Raw genomic sequence first — 14,028 nt, 5'->3', positions numbered from 1 at the left:
CCCCAGCATCAGAGAGTGGAGTGGAAACAGGAAGAGGAGGAGAGGGGAAGAAAGGAGACAAGAGGAGAGAGGATCGGGTGAGACAAGGTGGTGAGGAGTGAAAGAGAGGAAAAGGGGAGCAGAGGGGGAGCAGAGTGGACCAAAGAGAAGCAAAGGCAAGAAAAGAAAGAGGTAAAGGGGGAGCAGCTTGATGTGCTATTTGCTTATTGGCTGAATGTAAATGTGCTCCATGCATTGTGCACTGTGGAAGAAGAAGTGTGAGTGTTTGTCTTTCTATTTGTCTACATTTGTTGATTTTCTGTGTGTCATTGTTCTGAACAGTCTGTCTTGGCTGAACATACTGCAGTGTGTGTGTCTGCAGACTGTGCTGCACGTTCATGCATGAAGCCCACACACATACACAGGGAAACACACACACACAGAAACACACACACACATGCACTGCTCACGTGCAGAGACAGTGCAGGAGCAGAGATGTGAAATGATGAATGTAGTGAAGGGGAGCTGCTGCGGTTACACTTGTGTTGTGGTCACATCTGAGCTCTGTAGAGCGTTTAACTGTTGAATATCAACCTGTCTTTGAGTCTGTGAATGTGTGTGTGTTTGTGGGAGGTGTACAGTAGTAGGAAGCTACAGTGTGACCTGGTGTGATTATTAATCTCTATTTAATTCAGTGTCCAAACTGTGTCACACACACACACTTGGCCTCACTGAAAGTTCAGCTCCGTCTGTTGAGCACATCTCACACTGACACCTTTTGGCTTTGTTGTGTTGTTTTTATAAAACCGTTGGCTCAAATATTCGTCTCAGATGCACATTTTTAAGTTAAAATACAACAAACAAACAAACAAAAGGTGTCTATGGTTACTGTCACAAACGTACACCATGTATTCAGTGTATGCTTCCAGTTGATATGATTGCCAGCTTAGGTAATCACCTGGACGTGCAATTCTAGGTTACCCATTCCTCACACAAGCCAGCTGTCTGACACACATACACACACACTCACACACACGTGCTTCCAGCGCCTTCTTCGAACCTGTTAACCAGCTTCATTGTCTTTGTTCACAAAAAGCTGTACATTTTGTATTGTTTGCAAAAGACACCCCTCTTTCTTGTTCTTGACCTTGCCTTGGTACATTCCAGTACCCCTCAGAGGGCTGTGCTTTATGGAGCATACACCGGGAGAAGCTGCTATCACAGAGAGGGAGAAGGGGGATAGAGCAAGAGGGAAGCGGGGCTGCAGGGATGTTATTTTTAGAAATGTGATTGATATTCGCCTCATACTGTACGTACTTTCTCTGTGATCACGGCGCTATTTCAGGCCTGAATCCAGTAAAAATCATGCTTGTGCATGCGTTCAGGGTCTGTCTGTACATTGTCGCTTCTCACTTCCCTTCCATCTGTTCTCTTCATGTGTCTGCTCCCTGTGTTAGCTATAACCAGAGACAGGCCTGGTCTGTTGCAGCCCATCCTTCCTTTTATGGTATAGGATCAGTATCCTTACTACTTACACACACATAAAGATCCCAGCAAGAGATGAACATCTGCAGTGCTTCTTAGGAGCTAGAGAGCAGCTCCAGATAGTGTGAACAATGTGACAGACTGTTGATTTGTCCAAATGAGGACACAGATTGGTGTGTGTTATGTGGATGCACTCAAATCTGAATACGTTAGCCCAGAAAGCACAAAATATGCAATGGAAACAGGTATTTCTTCTATCCAAAGTCTACAAAAAGTCAGCTGCATGATTACCTTGTCAGACTTATAAAAGGTTGCATCTACCTTAAGCAATCAATTATTTAGTGCACCAAGATTATTCAACTGAAGAATGTTTTTTATATGTCTACAGAGTTTCTATTTCCAATGCAAAACTGAAGGAGAAGCAGCAGTGGGCTTCAGATAGTTCATAAAACTTAGGTGAAAAGTACAGTTCGAGGATGGGGAAATATGTTTCATAATTAATTATATACTAATATCAAACCACTTTGATGCTTTGAAGGCACAACAATTGCATTGCCAGTTAATATTAGGTTAGAAAATATAATACATTAATGATTTATCATGACTTCTGGACTGATAATATTGTTGGTTGAACAGATACAAATAATGACTTCTCTGTGCACCTCTAGTGAACATTCTTTATTCAGCTGACAGAGCGGGTGCACAAAGATTGCACACATCTGAGAACAGAGAAAAGAAGATACATCAAATCCTATAGGCTCTCTACATCACCCCCCCACCCCCCCCCCTTTCTCCATGTCAAAATCACACACACACGCAAACACTCCCCTCCTTGCTTGAGGCCTTGCTCCCAGCTCTGGACTAAATGATATCATCGGTTGCCAGGGATACAAGGACACAGCGTGCAGAGAAAAGGGAGGGTGAGGCATAGGCAGAGCCATACACATAGCCTGAAAGAGAAAGGAAGAGGCTGGGATATTGGGTATCAAGAAAGAAAAGAACCCTTGTTGAAACAAGTAGTGAGGATAGCAAAGGTAATGGGGCAGGGCCACGAAGAGGATAGAAAGCTTTACCAGCCTGTCAAAGGTTACTGGCCCATCCTTCCTCTCCTCTCTTTTCGTTCAACTCGTTTCATTCTCTTTCTTTGTCTGGAAGGGGTCAGCTTTGCAACAGTGCAAATGTGTGTGAAAGCATGTGTTGTAGGAAATGAGAGACAAGAATAGAAAGGAAGAGGGATGGCAGCAATACCTGAGGGATGGAGGAGAGATACTGCCCTTGATTTGAAACAATAAAACCTTCCTGTCTTGTACATCTGTGCACCAACTGACTGTGGTATTTCCTCACTCTCTCTACTATGTGTGTGTGTGTGTGTGTGTGTGTGTGTGTGTGTGTGTATGTATGTGTGTGTGTGTGTGTTTGCCAGTGAGTGAGCGGAGGATGAGCGTGTCTATTTAAAGGGATCCGAGACTGCACTGGTCTGCTGTCTTGCTATTCCTGACTGGTCGCATCATCAAATTTAGACCAGAATCTGTCTCCCCCTGTTCTCTCAGTACTCATTGAAAGGTAAGATTGGTGACAGAGATGTACACACACACACACACACACACACACACACACACACACACACACACACGATTAAGTTTCAGATAAATGTCTCCAATTTACACTTGGCCAACAAGATTGGTGTGGTGAAATTGTAAAAGGTTAGACAGCCAAATGGGGATGGATGGATGCATTCATGGCTGTCCCCCTGTGGTGACAGAGACATGACCAGGGTTTCCTTGGTGACAAGGGGGAGGGAGGAAGCAGACTGAGGGGTGCAGACAGCATGTTTAAAGGGATAGTTCAGATTGTTTGATGTAGAGTGGTATGATATATACTTATCAGTCCTTATCAGCTGTCAGTGTATTACCTACAGTAGATGCTGAGAAACAGGTGCACCAGCACAGATGCTAAGCAGTGAACTTCTCTGGATGGGTTCAGCAACAAAAGGTATGTTAGTTACTTAAAAAGGTCCACCAAAAAATATTAATATTAGTTTAAGTTTACGTGCTGCTATGTATGCCATCAGGTAGCTTTTCTGATGGGAAACCATTGTTATTTGACCCAAATATCATGCTGTCCAAACCAACCAAACCCTGTAGGCAAAATCACTCATTTTAAATCACAGAACATGTGAGATCCTGGTCCACTGCTGCCTAGATGTGTTAATTTGTTAGAGTTACAATGGGACTTTGGTGGCTCTTAGGTATTCTTCTTAAACACCAATATAACACTATAACACAAACAGATAGAGGTAGTGGTCGACCAGCAAATCTCATTTTCTGTGAGATAAATAAGTGATTTCCCCTATGGAGTTTGGTTGGTTCAGAGTGATATTTGGCTTATATAACAATGATTATCCATCAGAAAAAATAAAGTCAAGTGGTGAAAATATTCTAAATATGGCATACACTTAAAGTGATATAGATTTTTTTTAGGTGGATCTTTTTAAAGTGTCTAAAATACCTTTTGTTGCTGACCCGAACATAGCAGTTCATCGCTTAGCTTCCTTGCTTGTGCACCTCTCTGCTTCTCCAAACTGGGAGAGTGTCTGCTGGCCTGTACTGTTGCTAATACACTGACCCTGCATCAAATAATCCCAACCATCCCTTAAACATACAAGTAGACAGATCAACTAAACACACACCAGCATAACAAGTTGCAAATATTATATGTTAAGTTTTATTTGTGTGCAGATATTTGCATATGCAAGTCAGGAGCAGAAGTGTAATGTGTTAAGATACACTCCTATATCATACTGTTTGCATTCCACATTCTTCTCTTTAAGTTATCTTACTATGAAGCAGAGCATTTACCCCAACAGCAACTTAACCCCTGTTGCACATGACATCATTTGGCCTTGGAGCTCAATTCCAGATGTTTGGAATTAACCATGCACAGATGGGTTTAATATTGGAAGCACAGAGCCATTGTTGTGTAGAGTCAAATTTAAGCTGCTGCTGACTGACGGCTCCCCTTACAACGCTGTGAGCATGTTCCAGTGTTCAACAGGGAGGGTCTACAGCAGATGGTCTATCTGCTGGCTGTGTGGTGGTGCTCTAATACAGCACTAGCAAGCTCAGGGTTAAAAGCACAGCAAGGTGTCAAGTCAAAGAAAGAAAAACTGTAACACTGTCTCTAAAACTGTTGCAGCACAGCGCAAACCGTGAAAGACAGTTTGGTTGGCAAGTTTTTGGCATGAATAAAGCACACAGTGAACTTCTTTATTATAGTTGAATGTTAGGACATTAACATAATTAGTCCTACAACCAAGATCCCAGGCAAAGAAAGCCTTAAAGCAGCTGATGAAGAGGTTATTTCAGCTTTAGCAGAGAATCGCTGGTCTCTCAAACAGCAGATTTTAGTGGAACAGGAGGTGATATGAGGATTAGAGTGGATATAACCCAGACATGCTGTGTCGTTGATGGCATACAGAGCTGCATGTTAGAATAAAGATATGCACTCTTGCTACACTGTAAGTTATCAGTGTAGCATTGTACAGTAGATGAAGGCCTTTGTGTCTTCCTTCTACTCTAAAAATAAATCTAAATGCAGTTGACTCTAAAAAGCCTGAAGCCACAGCAGAGAACCGTCTGGCTTCAGTTGCTCTAGCAACTGGTTGGAAATGGACTCTTGAAGAGGTGGCTCACTTAGCTCATTCAGCACTCACAGAAAGGTTATTACAGCTCAGCTGCAACTGTCTCACTACAAACAAACGTGTATGAAACAAACGTGTAGCACGAGGGAAGTGGTAAAATTCTGCGCAGCAGTTGCTCATGCTATTTATAAATAGCTGTGGGAAATGAACGTATGTGGAGGTGCAGTCTCAAATAGAGCAACACTCGCTTCAGCACGCAAAGTTTATCTTTATGAGGTTGGTTCACTTCCGCACAATATACTGAGTGTTGAAGTGTTTGGCAACAGCAATAGAGGCAATAAGAGTCCTCCTGTCTGTGATAGAAGGAAGGACTGTGTACAACAATTATATTTTAGTGAAAGGGTAGCATATTGATAAAAAATAAAACAGAGGGACAAAAGAGGCTAAGGATTAGAAACTCTGATCAGACAGTAAGTGAAAGTGAAAATACACATCCAGTCTAATAACTGACATGGTTTAGTGGTTTAGTACTCAGTGGGCAGCTATAGAGGTCACTGTGCCTTAGGACTGCAACTAATGATTATTTTCATTATCGATTAATCTGCTGATTATTTTCACAATTAATCAATGAATTATTTAGTCTAGAAAATGTTAAAGAAATATGAAAAATGCTTGTCATAATGTTTGACATTTTGCTTGAAAATTGACTGAAACTATTTCTTTGAATCATCTAATCAATTAATTGACTAGTCATTTCAGCTCTACTGTGTACTACCTGTACCATAGATGACTGAATTAGCAGCTGATCGATTGGATGGAAGATGGGTGCTGTTGATTTGAGACAGTCACCAGTCAGTCAGTAACTAGTTATAGTGAGAAAAGTACAACAGAATCCCACCCATTTATTTATTTTTTCTGCTGTTCTTTGTTCTTAAAGCGAGGTTTCCACGGTCCTTCGTCTTAGTGCCTTCATTGGACAGCCACTGGCTGTGGTGACTGCTGGGTACTGGTGATTAGAGAGGGGCTGAATGCACAATGCAGCTCTGGCTGACTGATGATATGACTGCTCAATAGATACAGTGCAGCAGAAAATACAGCAGGATGAAATCAAATCTGTTAGAGATACACAAAATGACACTTTACAGACCCAGAAGGATAAAAAGCTTATTTGGTATTTAGCCAGAACAAACGCAATTACTGTGCACATATGGTACAGAAATACATGTCTCTCCTGTCATGTATGGATTGTATCTCTCATCTATGTGTCTTGTCCACAGGCTGTTTTTGCTCTCAGGTGTGAAGTGGAGGGCCTCCCAAACACAGACCAAGACTGGTAACCACACAACACTTGTTTCTGTCTCTGTACTTTGTGTGTGTGTGGCTGTTTACATGCAAACATGCTGTATGTTCACCACTGTAGCACTTTATAGTATCACAGTATTACTTCTTACATTGACTATGTTTATATGCACACTAATTTTCCACTATTATTTAGAATTTGACAGTATTCTGAATTTGATATGAGCCATGTAAACAGCATATTCTGTTTGGATATTCTGAATTGGGTCTTATTCTGACTTGTGGGACATGTGGGACATACAGATATTAATCAGATTTTAGGAGCAGTCTTTGGTCATGTGCACAGTGGATTAGAATAAACGTTTTTGGGTGTTTTCAGCAGTTTGCAAGGCTGGTCTACAGATGCATGCACAAAAGAAAAGCCCACATTTCTGGTCACAAGGAGACACTCACTTACTACATCATACATCTACATCATAAAAGACACAGATATCAACAGGTTTTTGAATGTGCACAAATATCACAACACAAATGAAATAGTGAAGCTGTGTTTGCATGGTGGAACAAGTCCTGAGCGGCTCCAGTCGTTCTACTTTTCTATAATCTGAATATGCATGGCTGCATGTAAATGAAATGTTAGTGGAATATTCATTTTCATTAGCCATGTAAACAGCTAAGTAGAAATTGTATTTTTCAGAATAAGGGCACAACCTGAAATATTTAGTCTTTGTAAACAAACTACAGTTTTACCAAGTTGTACTGCAATTAAGGAAGTACATGGAGATATAGGTCATTGTCAACAATATTGTGTGTGAAAACAAAGCTCAGCAGTTATTGCAAATGTCACAGAAAGTAGAATGATAAAGATGCAGAAATGTGCTTTGATAATATTTTCACCTGCTGTTGGATTTTCCTTTACTTGATTTTTCTTTACTTGATTACAGAGCCCTACCTGTAGGCCATTTTGAAATAATTAATCACTGTGAATAAGCATCAAGGAACTAAACCCTCTCTTAATTTGTGTCATGCTTGTAATTCTTACAAGTGTAATAATTTCTCACAAATTAAATTGATTGTACAGTGCAAAGTGGTGGACAGTGTCATTGCATGTCATTGCAAGTTAAGATCTGATTGGTTGATAGTGGCAGCGCTTCGGTACTGCATTACATGTAATCAGTTGTCTTTTAGTCAATATATATATTTTGTATTTATTCAGAATCTGAACACCAAACACCACGCACATCTGTGTGTTTCAGGCTGCATGTATCACCCAGCAGAGCTGTACTCTGGCCGCAACACATGGGACTCCTATCCAGCTGGAGGAGCTAACAGAGGACAATGGGCTCCTGTAAACGGTCGTCCCTGGAGCCACACACAGAGGTCAGCAGCAGCACCCTCATACACACTTACTGTTTCCACAGTGGAACACACATATAATTTCAGATGAAGTGGATGTACTGTAGCCTCTTACATATTTACTGTGCTGTGGTGTAATTTTTTCATCATTTCTAATATGGTCATGCAGTGTGATGCTAAGATGTGAACACAAATCAAGCCTTCTTATACCAGTGGTTTTGAAAGTAGGGTCTGGGGACCAGCAGGGGTGCTTTAAGTGGGCTGAAGTAGGTCTCCAGCTTAAGGAGGAATAGGACATTTTAATATGGAATAACAAGAGAAGAAATCGGGTTCGCTGCTTTGATTTATTGTAATTTATAGTGATGCATTGATTGACTCTGAAGACTTGAAATTTTTAAAAATTAATTAGAAGAGATCCCTTAAGGCAAAATCCTCTGAAATTGGGGCTCTGTAGTCTAACGTGCTTCAACTGTGGGTGTCCTAGACATGAAAAAGTTTGGGAATCTGACTTATAAGACCTCAGTAACCTTTATTGCAACCAAAGGGAGCAATGTTAGCTCTAACAGTTAAGAAAGCAGATACAATAAAAATGCAATGCATACCTAGATAGTTTGGAGGGGGGAACTTCCTGAAAAGAATTTAAAGTCAGTGGGAGTGGATAGTGGAATAACTTGAGGCTTGAACTTCCCCTACAAAGGTCATTCCAGCAGGTGGGACTCCAGCCTTTGTTGTCTGGGTTGATTCAAGATAAGCACCACTTTAAGGGACTGGCTGATTAACAGAAACTGTGATGAGCATATTCATGAAAAGCTCTTACTTCAGCTGCAGCTGTTAGCACAAGCCCATCTGCAGTTTAAAAACAAGCAATGAATGAAACTATAACTTCTTCAGCTGCAGCTGAGAGAGACCACAGTCTAAGCATTCAGCTGCAGCAGTTCAGGCTGGCTCTAATGAATATGATTGTATCTGTAGCTGTCTGGTTGTGGTTTCAGCAATAATAGATATTCTGAAAGAGGTGTGACTCCCACAGAGATAAAACACTGAAGTAGAGTTGCATGATATGATTAAAAAAATCATATTGCAGTTTTGACAGATATTGCAATTGCAAAATGATATATGATTTTTGGCAATTATCATTTTTGCATCACAATTCAATTAATTTCAGTTTCACTGAAAAAACTATTAGATTCATGACAATGTGACATTTTTTGTGTTTTTTGTTAAACAAGCATGTTTTCTTACATCTGGAGAACAAGATTTGCAGGCCAAGGTGTCTCTGCAGCTCTATAGTACTTCATTATAGTGCTGTTTTGTCTCAAATTATACATTTATCAAAAAACTTCTGCTCTGATTTGGATATTGTACTTGGCCATATAGCGATTTCAACTAATTATGCAGCCCTACACTAAATTTTGAACACTAAAAAGCACATAACATCAAGCTGGTTTTGCACAAAGCAACATACGGCAGTGTAGGTTAGTAAGTTATATGCAAATGTGATCCAGCTGAGAAAAAGCTGCACAATTTTCCTTTCAAGGTCAAAATAAAGACATCAATATGCATGTTTTTTATTTGATGTTGCAGAAAATGAACAAATATCAATATGCTCTGCATGGGGTTAAGTGACCCTTTAATCAGAAGTGCTTTGTGAACAAGATGTGCAAATGTACTTTATGTTCAGTGAGGTCAAAGGCATTTATTGCTGCAAAAGTGGATGTTTTTTCCTTTTAAGACATTAAAAAGAAGTCACTAAAAAGAACTGGCCCTGAAGTAACATCTAATTTTTTTGGTTGACATGAAAATTAGCAATCATCAGTAAGGACCTTTTGAATTAATTCAAAGAAAGAGCACACATACAAAGCAAACACTTGAAAAGAGGAACTGATGGCTGTTAAGTTAGCAGTCAAGGAAAACAAGCACATTTGGCGTCACCCTGACTTCTAGCCACTAGCAACAAGATTGAAACCTCCCTAGATGTGTTATATTCCCACATGACCTTTATTTTTTCAACTCTCTGCTGTGTTATGACCATGAGACACTGTAGATTTTCTTTATGTTTTTTTTTGTTACAACAGATGCCAAGAAGGGCGCAATCAATCACATCATCAACAATCAAGTTGTCTTTATAATAGGTGAGTAAATAAGTAGAAACGTTGGTCATGTACTGTATTGTGCAGTTTTGCATCTTAATGCGTAGGTAATCTTTCTTAAGGGACAGTTAACCCCAAAATTTGGCAAATTTCCTTTTACCTGTATTTGTCCAACTACATTGTTTTGGTGTGAGATGCCACATGTTGGAGATATTGTCCATAGAGATGTCTGCCTTCTCTCAAATACAACGCAACTAGATTGGACTCATGTTGTGGTGCTTAATGTGCCAAAAAATACAACTCAACCGCATTGTCACTCTTGTAGAAATCATGACACGGGTACCCAAGATAATCCACAAACCTCGTTGTTAGCAGTTTCATGTAGGATCTTCTTTTTCACCCTCCAGCTGTATCACTGTGCAGAAGAAAGTGTGCACCTACTCATGGATGAGAGGTTACAGCTCAGCAAAGAAGGACCCCATTAATGTTTATATCCCGCACTGTCAGAAACATGAACCTTGTGTCCATGAGTAGCCATGGAGGTGCAGTTCAGTATAAAGAAAGTAGTTCCTACATGAAACTGCTCACAACAAGGTCTGTGGATTATTTTGAGTAACCGGGTCAAGATTTCTTGAAGGAGACATTGCTGCTGAGTTTATCAGATGTATTTTTTGAGCATCACACATGAAGTGCTGTCTATTTCATTATATTTGAAAGAAGGCAAACATCTTTCCAACTGATTTTCCCAAAGCTTGGCAACTCACACCAAAATAGTCTATATGGATAAATAGCCCCACAGGTAAGGGTAAAAAGGGTAAATATGTAAGTTATGTACTGCAATGCTTTTGTTACTGAACGTGGAAGTATGGCTTTCTAAAGCAGTTGGAGAGTCAACTTCATGAGCAGTATAACACATCATGACTCCACAGATATAAATATTCACTTGCTGTATAAAGTCCCTCTTGTGTCACTCTGTGCCACCATTGTTTTGAATCAGCATCATGATACTTGTTGCTGAGTTCAGTTGCTCTTTTGCTTAGGGGGGAGAGAGCAGTCAACCATGTCCAGGACAAGAGTATCTCTAAGGGGCACAGACAGCTTCTGCGTCTTTGGGATAGTAAAGAGCGACCGTTTGAGGCCCAAAACTGGCATCACAGCTCCACGCGCTCATTCCACAACCGAGCTGGCAGCAACAGCGGTTATCTAACAGGGCCAGGAGATCGCTACGCAAACTGGGACAACAATGTCAGCAGCTCTGTGGTGAGACCTGCAGAGCAACATTTTCTGGAGCAATATTGCTTTCAAATGAGTTCATATTGTTATTAGAGCTAGAAGTGTGTCATCATTTGACATTTTTGAGTACAACTACCCTTTTTCTCTTTTCGACTGATAGCATGGGGGTCCTCGACTACATCGCAACAACAGAGAACTCCAGTCCCCACCAGAGAGATGGGCCCCCTCGGACTGCCGCAGGAGCTTTCCAGGCAGAATGATAAACAACAGACCAGGACCCTGGAAGCGGCCAGCCCTCCACCAGCGGCGAGACCAACTCCACCAGCACAGTCCACCTCCACAGCACCCTTTATCCCCTCGGGAAGAGTGTCCGGCCAAGAGGAGGAGGGACTCTGGGCTTGATCAGGTTTGTCGGCTTTGATACCCTGGGTAAAGGGTTTGGTATTTTTAAACCTGGGCCCCATTTTTATATATTTTGAGGTCTAAATGACTAATTGGTACAAAAATTTTGGAATTGGTTCAGTGTATCAACTAAGCCAGCAGCTGCAAAATGGATTGTAATGGCTACAACATAATCATTTTTGACAGGCTCAGATTGTTATTCTTAAGGTCTGACAACATTTGGGAAGGGATCCCTAAAGAGAACTGGGAGCTAAATAACTGAATTACTTATTTCAAAGCCATCAGATTCCTTTTACAAAAATGTGAACTTTACCTCATAGAACAGAGGAGTTTCCGTTCTAGCGTTTTCTCGATCAGTTAGTTTGTATTCTTGTGTGACTTTTGTATTTTAACATGTTTTTGCTGATCCAAACCAACCCTTTAAAACAGGCGTTCCCCAACTTTTTCATGCACATTATACAACGGACCTCCAAGGATTTTTGTCTTAGGAATCCCCTAGGACAGTGGTTCCCAACCTTTTTTTCCATGGTGTCCCTCCTACTTGTATTTAAGGAAAAGTGATCCCCCTCAGCCTGAACACACACGCACACACACCAAAAGTGATTTATTCCATAGCTTTACTGTCCACAATAAACATCAGTTAAATTTTTTTCATGAACAATAATGATTCATTATTGCAGAGTTGTGGCCAACTGAGTAGACACAACTCTCTATTTTTAATGCAGGACAAAGAAATGTATCTTTGTATTAATTGCAGGTTTGTACAGGTGCTGGAAATCCTTGAAAACACTTGAATTTTAATTTTAATTCTTTAGAATTCTATCATAAAAATAATTTTGGTTGGTAATAGTACAATAACATCTGATTTAAAGGACTTTTTTTTTTTTTTTTTTTTTACAAAACACTGAACACAAAACACAAATTAGCTGTTTTTGTCAATGGAGTCTGGTGGCTTAAAGAAAGGAATGTAGTTGCTTCAATTTCCTGCTGGAGGAGCTGTCTGAAAAGCTCTGTCTCTTTCCAGAATGTTGTCAGACAATAATCTGAGTCTGTCCATGGCAAAAACAAGCACTGTTAGGGGACACCCTTTGACAGGCAAATTTGCCCCCATGGATAACATTTTAGCCACTGAAGCCCAGTTTGTAGCTGCCAACTGAGGCCATCTACTGGACCAATTTCAAAATACTCCGTACCTGTTAATCATGTAGACCCCAAAATGTGTTTAACAAATACAGTTCAGGTTTTAAAACTGAAACTGAAATTACTCTTTAAATATAGCCTACATATCTGAACACAGCCTTTCATTTATGTGCAGCAGCACCACCCTTTGGTAAAATCCCATCTATGACAGGATATTAATGCTTCTCTGTTTAGTCATCTCATCCTGGATCAAGGCATTTACCTTTAGTTGCCCATACACCATCACCACCTCGCCACCACCGCTGCAACCAAGACGACTGGAAGCCTCTTAATGACAGGGGGGGTCCTTCAAGCCACCACTCTGACCACAGGACCTCAAACACACAGCAACAGGTACGCTTATATCATGAGCACATGATCACTAAACAAACTTTGTTGCTGATTTCTATTTGTTGGTTGTGTCGTGTTGAATTTTTCAGGAAACCTCTAAACTGCGAGCTGGAGGACATGGCTTCAGTAATAGTAATCCAACAGCTCCAAGCCAGAGTGGTGGCAGCAGACCACTGCATCACGGAAGTAGAGGGAAGGTCGACCGGAAAATCTCGTCTTCACCAGCAGACCACACCCGTGTGCCTTACAGCCACCAAAACCATCATTACCACTATCAACGGCACACAGGTCACCCCAGAGCCCTACAGCACAACCCATTGCTGCACCCTCTTGAAGAAAAGGACTCACGGAGCTACTACCACAAACAAAGCACAGTGAGAATTACACATTTAAAAGCATGAACACTCAAAAACACTGCAGTTTCTATTACACTCTCTTGGCTCTTACTACTTAGATAGTGTCCAAATCAGCATTTGTTCATTAATCAAGATCATAAATTAGGCATGAAGTCTCTAAATATATGTCTTCCTTTTCAAACCTGCCTTGTCACCTGGTCTTTGGATTTTTTTGTAGTGGGGTTGTGGGAGCAAGAGTCCCAGAGTAGGAAGCTAAGCAATGTACTGCTGTGGACAGGGTCAGCAGGAAAACAGACTTTAGCCATCTAAAGAAACTACCACCTAAAAACTTCATTATTAGTTTAAGCATATGCTATATTTTGAATATTTTTATCACTTTACCTTGCTGTCAAACAGCCTTTTCCAATAGGAAACTACTGTCAGAGTCCTGGACGGGTCCAGTTTTGCCCCTGCCCACAAAGCTGAGACCCAGAACCAACTCTATACCTGCAATAATCTCTAAGTCAAACCTGGACCTGCCCAGTACTATGAATATAAACCCCATGACCTGTTTTACATTAAACACACACGTACAGTCACTCTGTCACACACTTGTGTTCTCAATTGGTCGAGTGCCTGTGCTCCTGCAGCTATTAATGAACACTGGACTCCACTCTCA

The 14,028-nt window shown here is 40.8% G+C and overlaps 1 protein-coding gene across 1 annotated transcript in view; it reads left to right on the top strand.

Annotated features, from left to right (window-relative positions):
• LOC146318738 (uncharacterized) overlaps nucleotides 1–14,028 on the top strand; it is a 29,449-nt gene continuing 15,421 nt past the window's right edge. The window contains exons 1-9 of the mRNA XM_084730854.1: nucleotides 1–171; nucleotides 2,888–3,027; nucleotides 6,382–6,437; nucleotides 7,660–7,783; nucleotides 9,835–9,891; nucleotides 10,890–11,109; nucleotides 11,243–11,488; nucleotides 12,859–13,017; nucleotides 13,104–13,388. Coding sequence (XP_084586980.1) covers nucleotides 7,665–7,783; nucleotides 9,835–9,891; nucleotides 10,890–11,109; nucleotides 11,243–11,488; nucleotides 12,859–13,017; nucleotides 13,104–13,388 — 1,086 coding nt within the window. The 5' untranslated portion in view covers nucleotides 1–171; nucleotides 2,888–3,027; nucleotides 6,382–6,437; nucleotides 7,660–7,664. The remainder of the gene's footprint in view (nucleotides 172–2,887; nucleotides 3,028–6,381; nucleotides 6,438–7,659; nucleotides 7,784–9,834; nucleotides 9,892–10,889; nucleotides 11,110–11,242; nucleotides 11,489–12,858; nucleotides 13,018–13,103; nucleotides 13,389–14,028) is intronic.

The sequence above is a fragment of the Lutjanus erythropterus genome, chromosome 11 (genome assembly GCF_056507025.1).
Source record: "Lutjanus erythropterus isolate fLutEry1 chromosome 11, fLutEry1.hap2, whole genome shotgun sequence".
Lineage (NCBI taxonomy): Eukaryota > Metazoa > Chordata > Actinopteri > Lutjaniformes > Lutjanidae > Lutjanus > Lutjanus erythropterus.
This window is presented reverse-complemented; position numbering and strand designations above follow the sequence as displayed.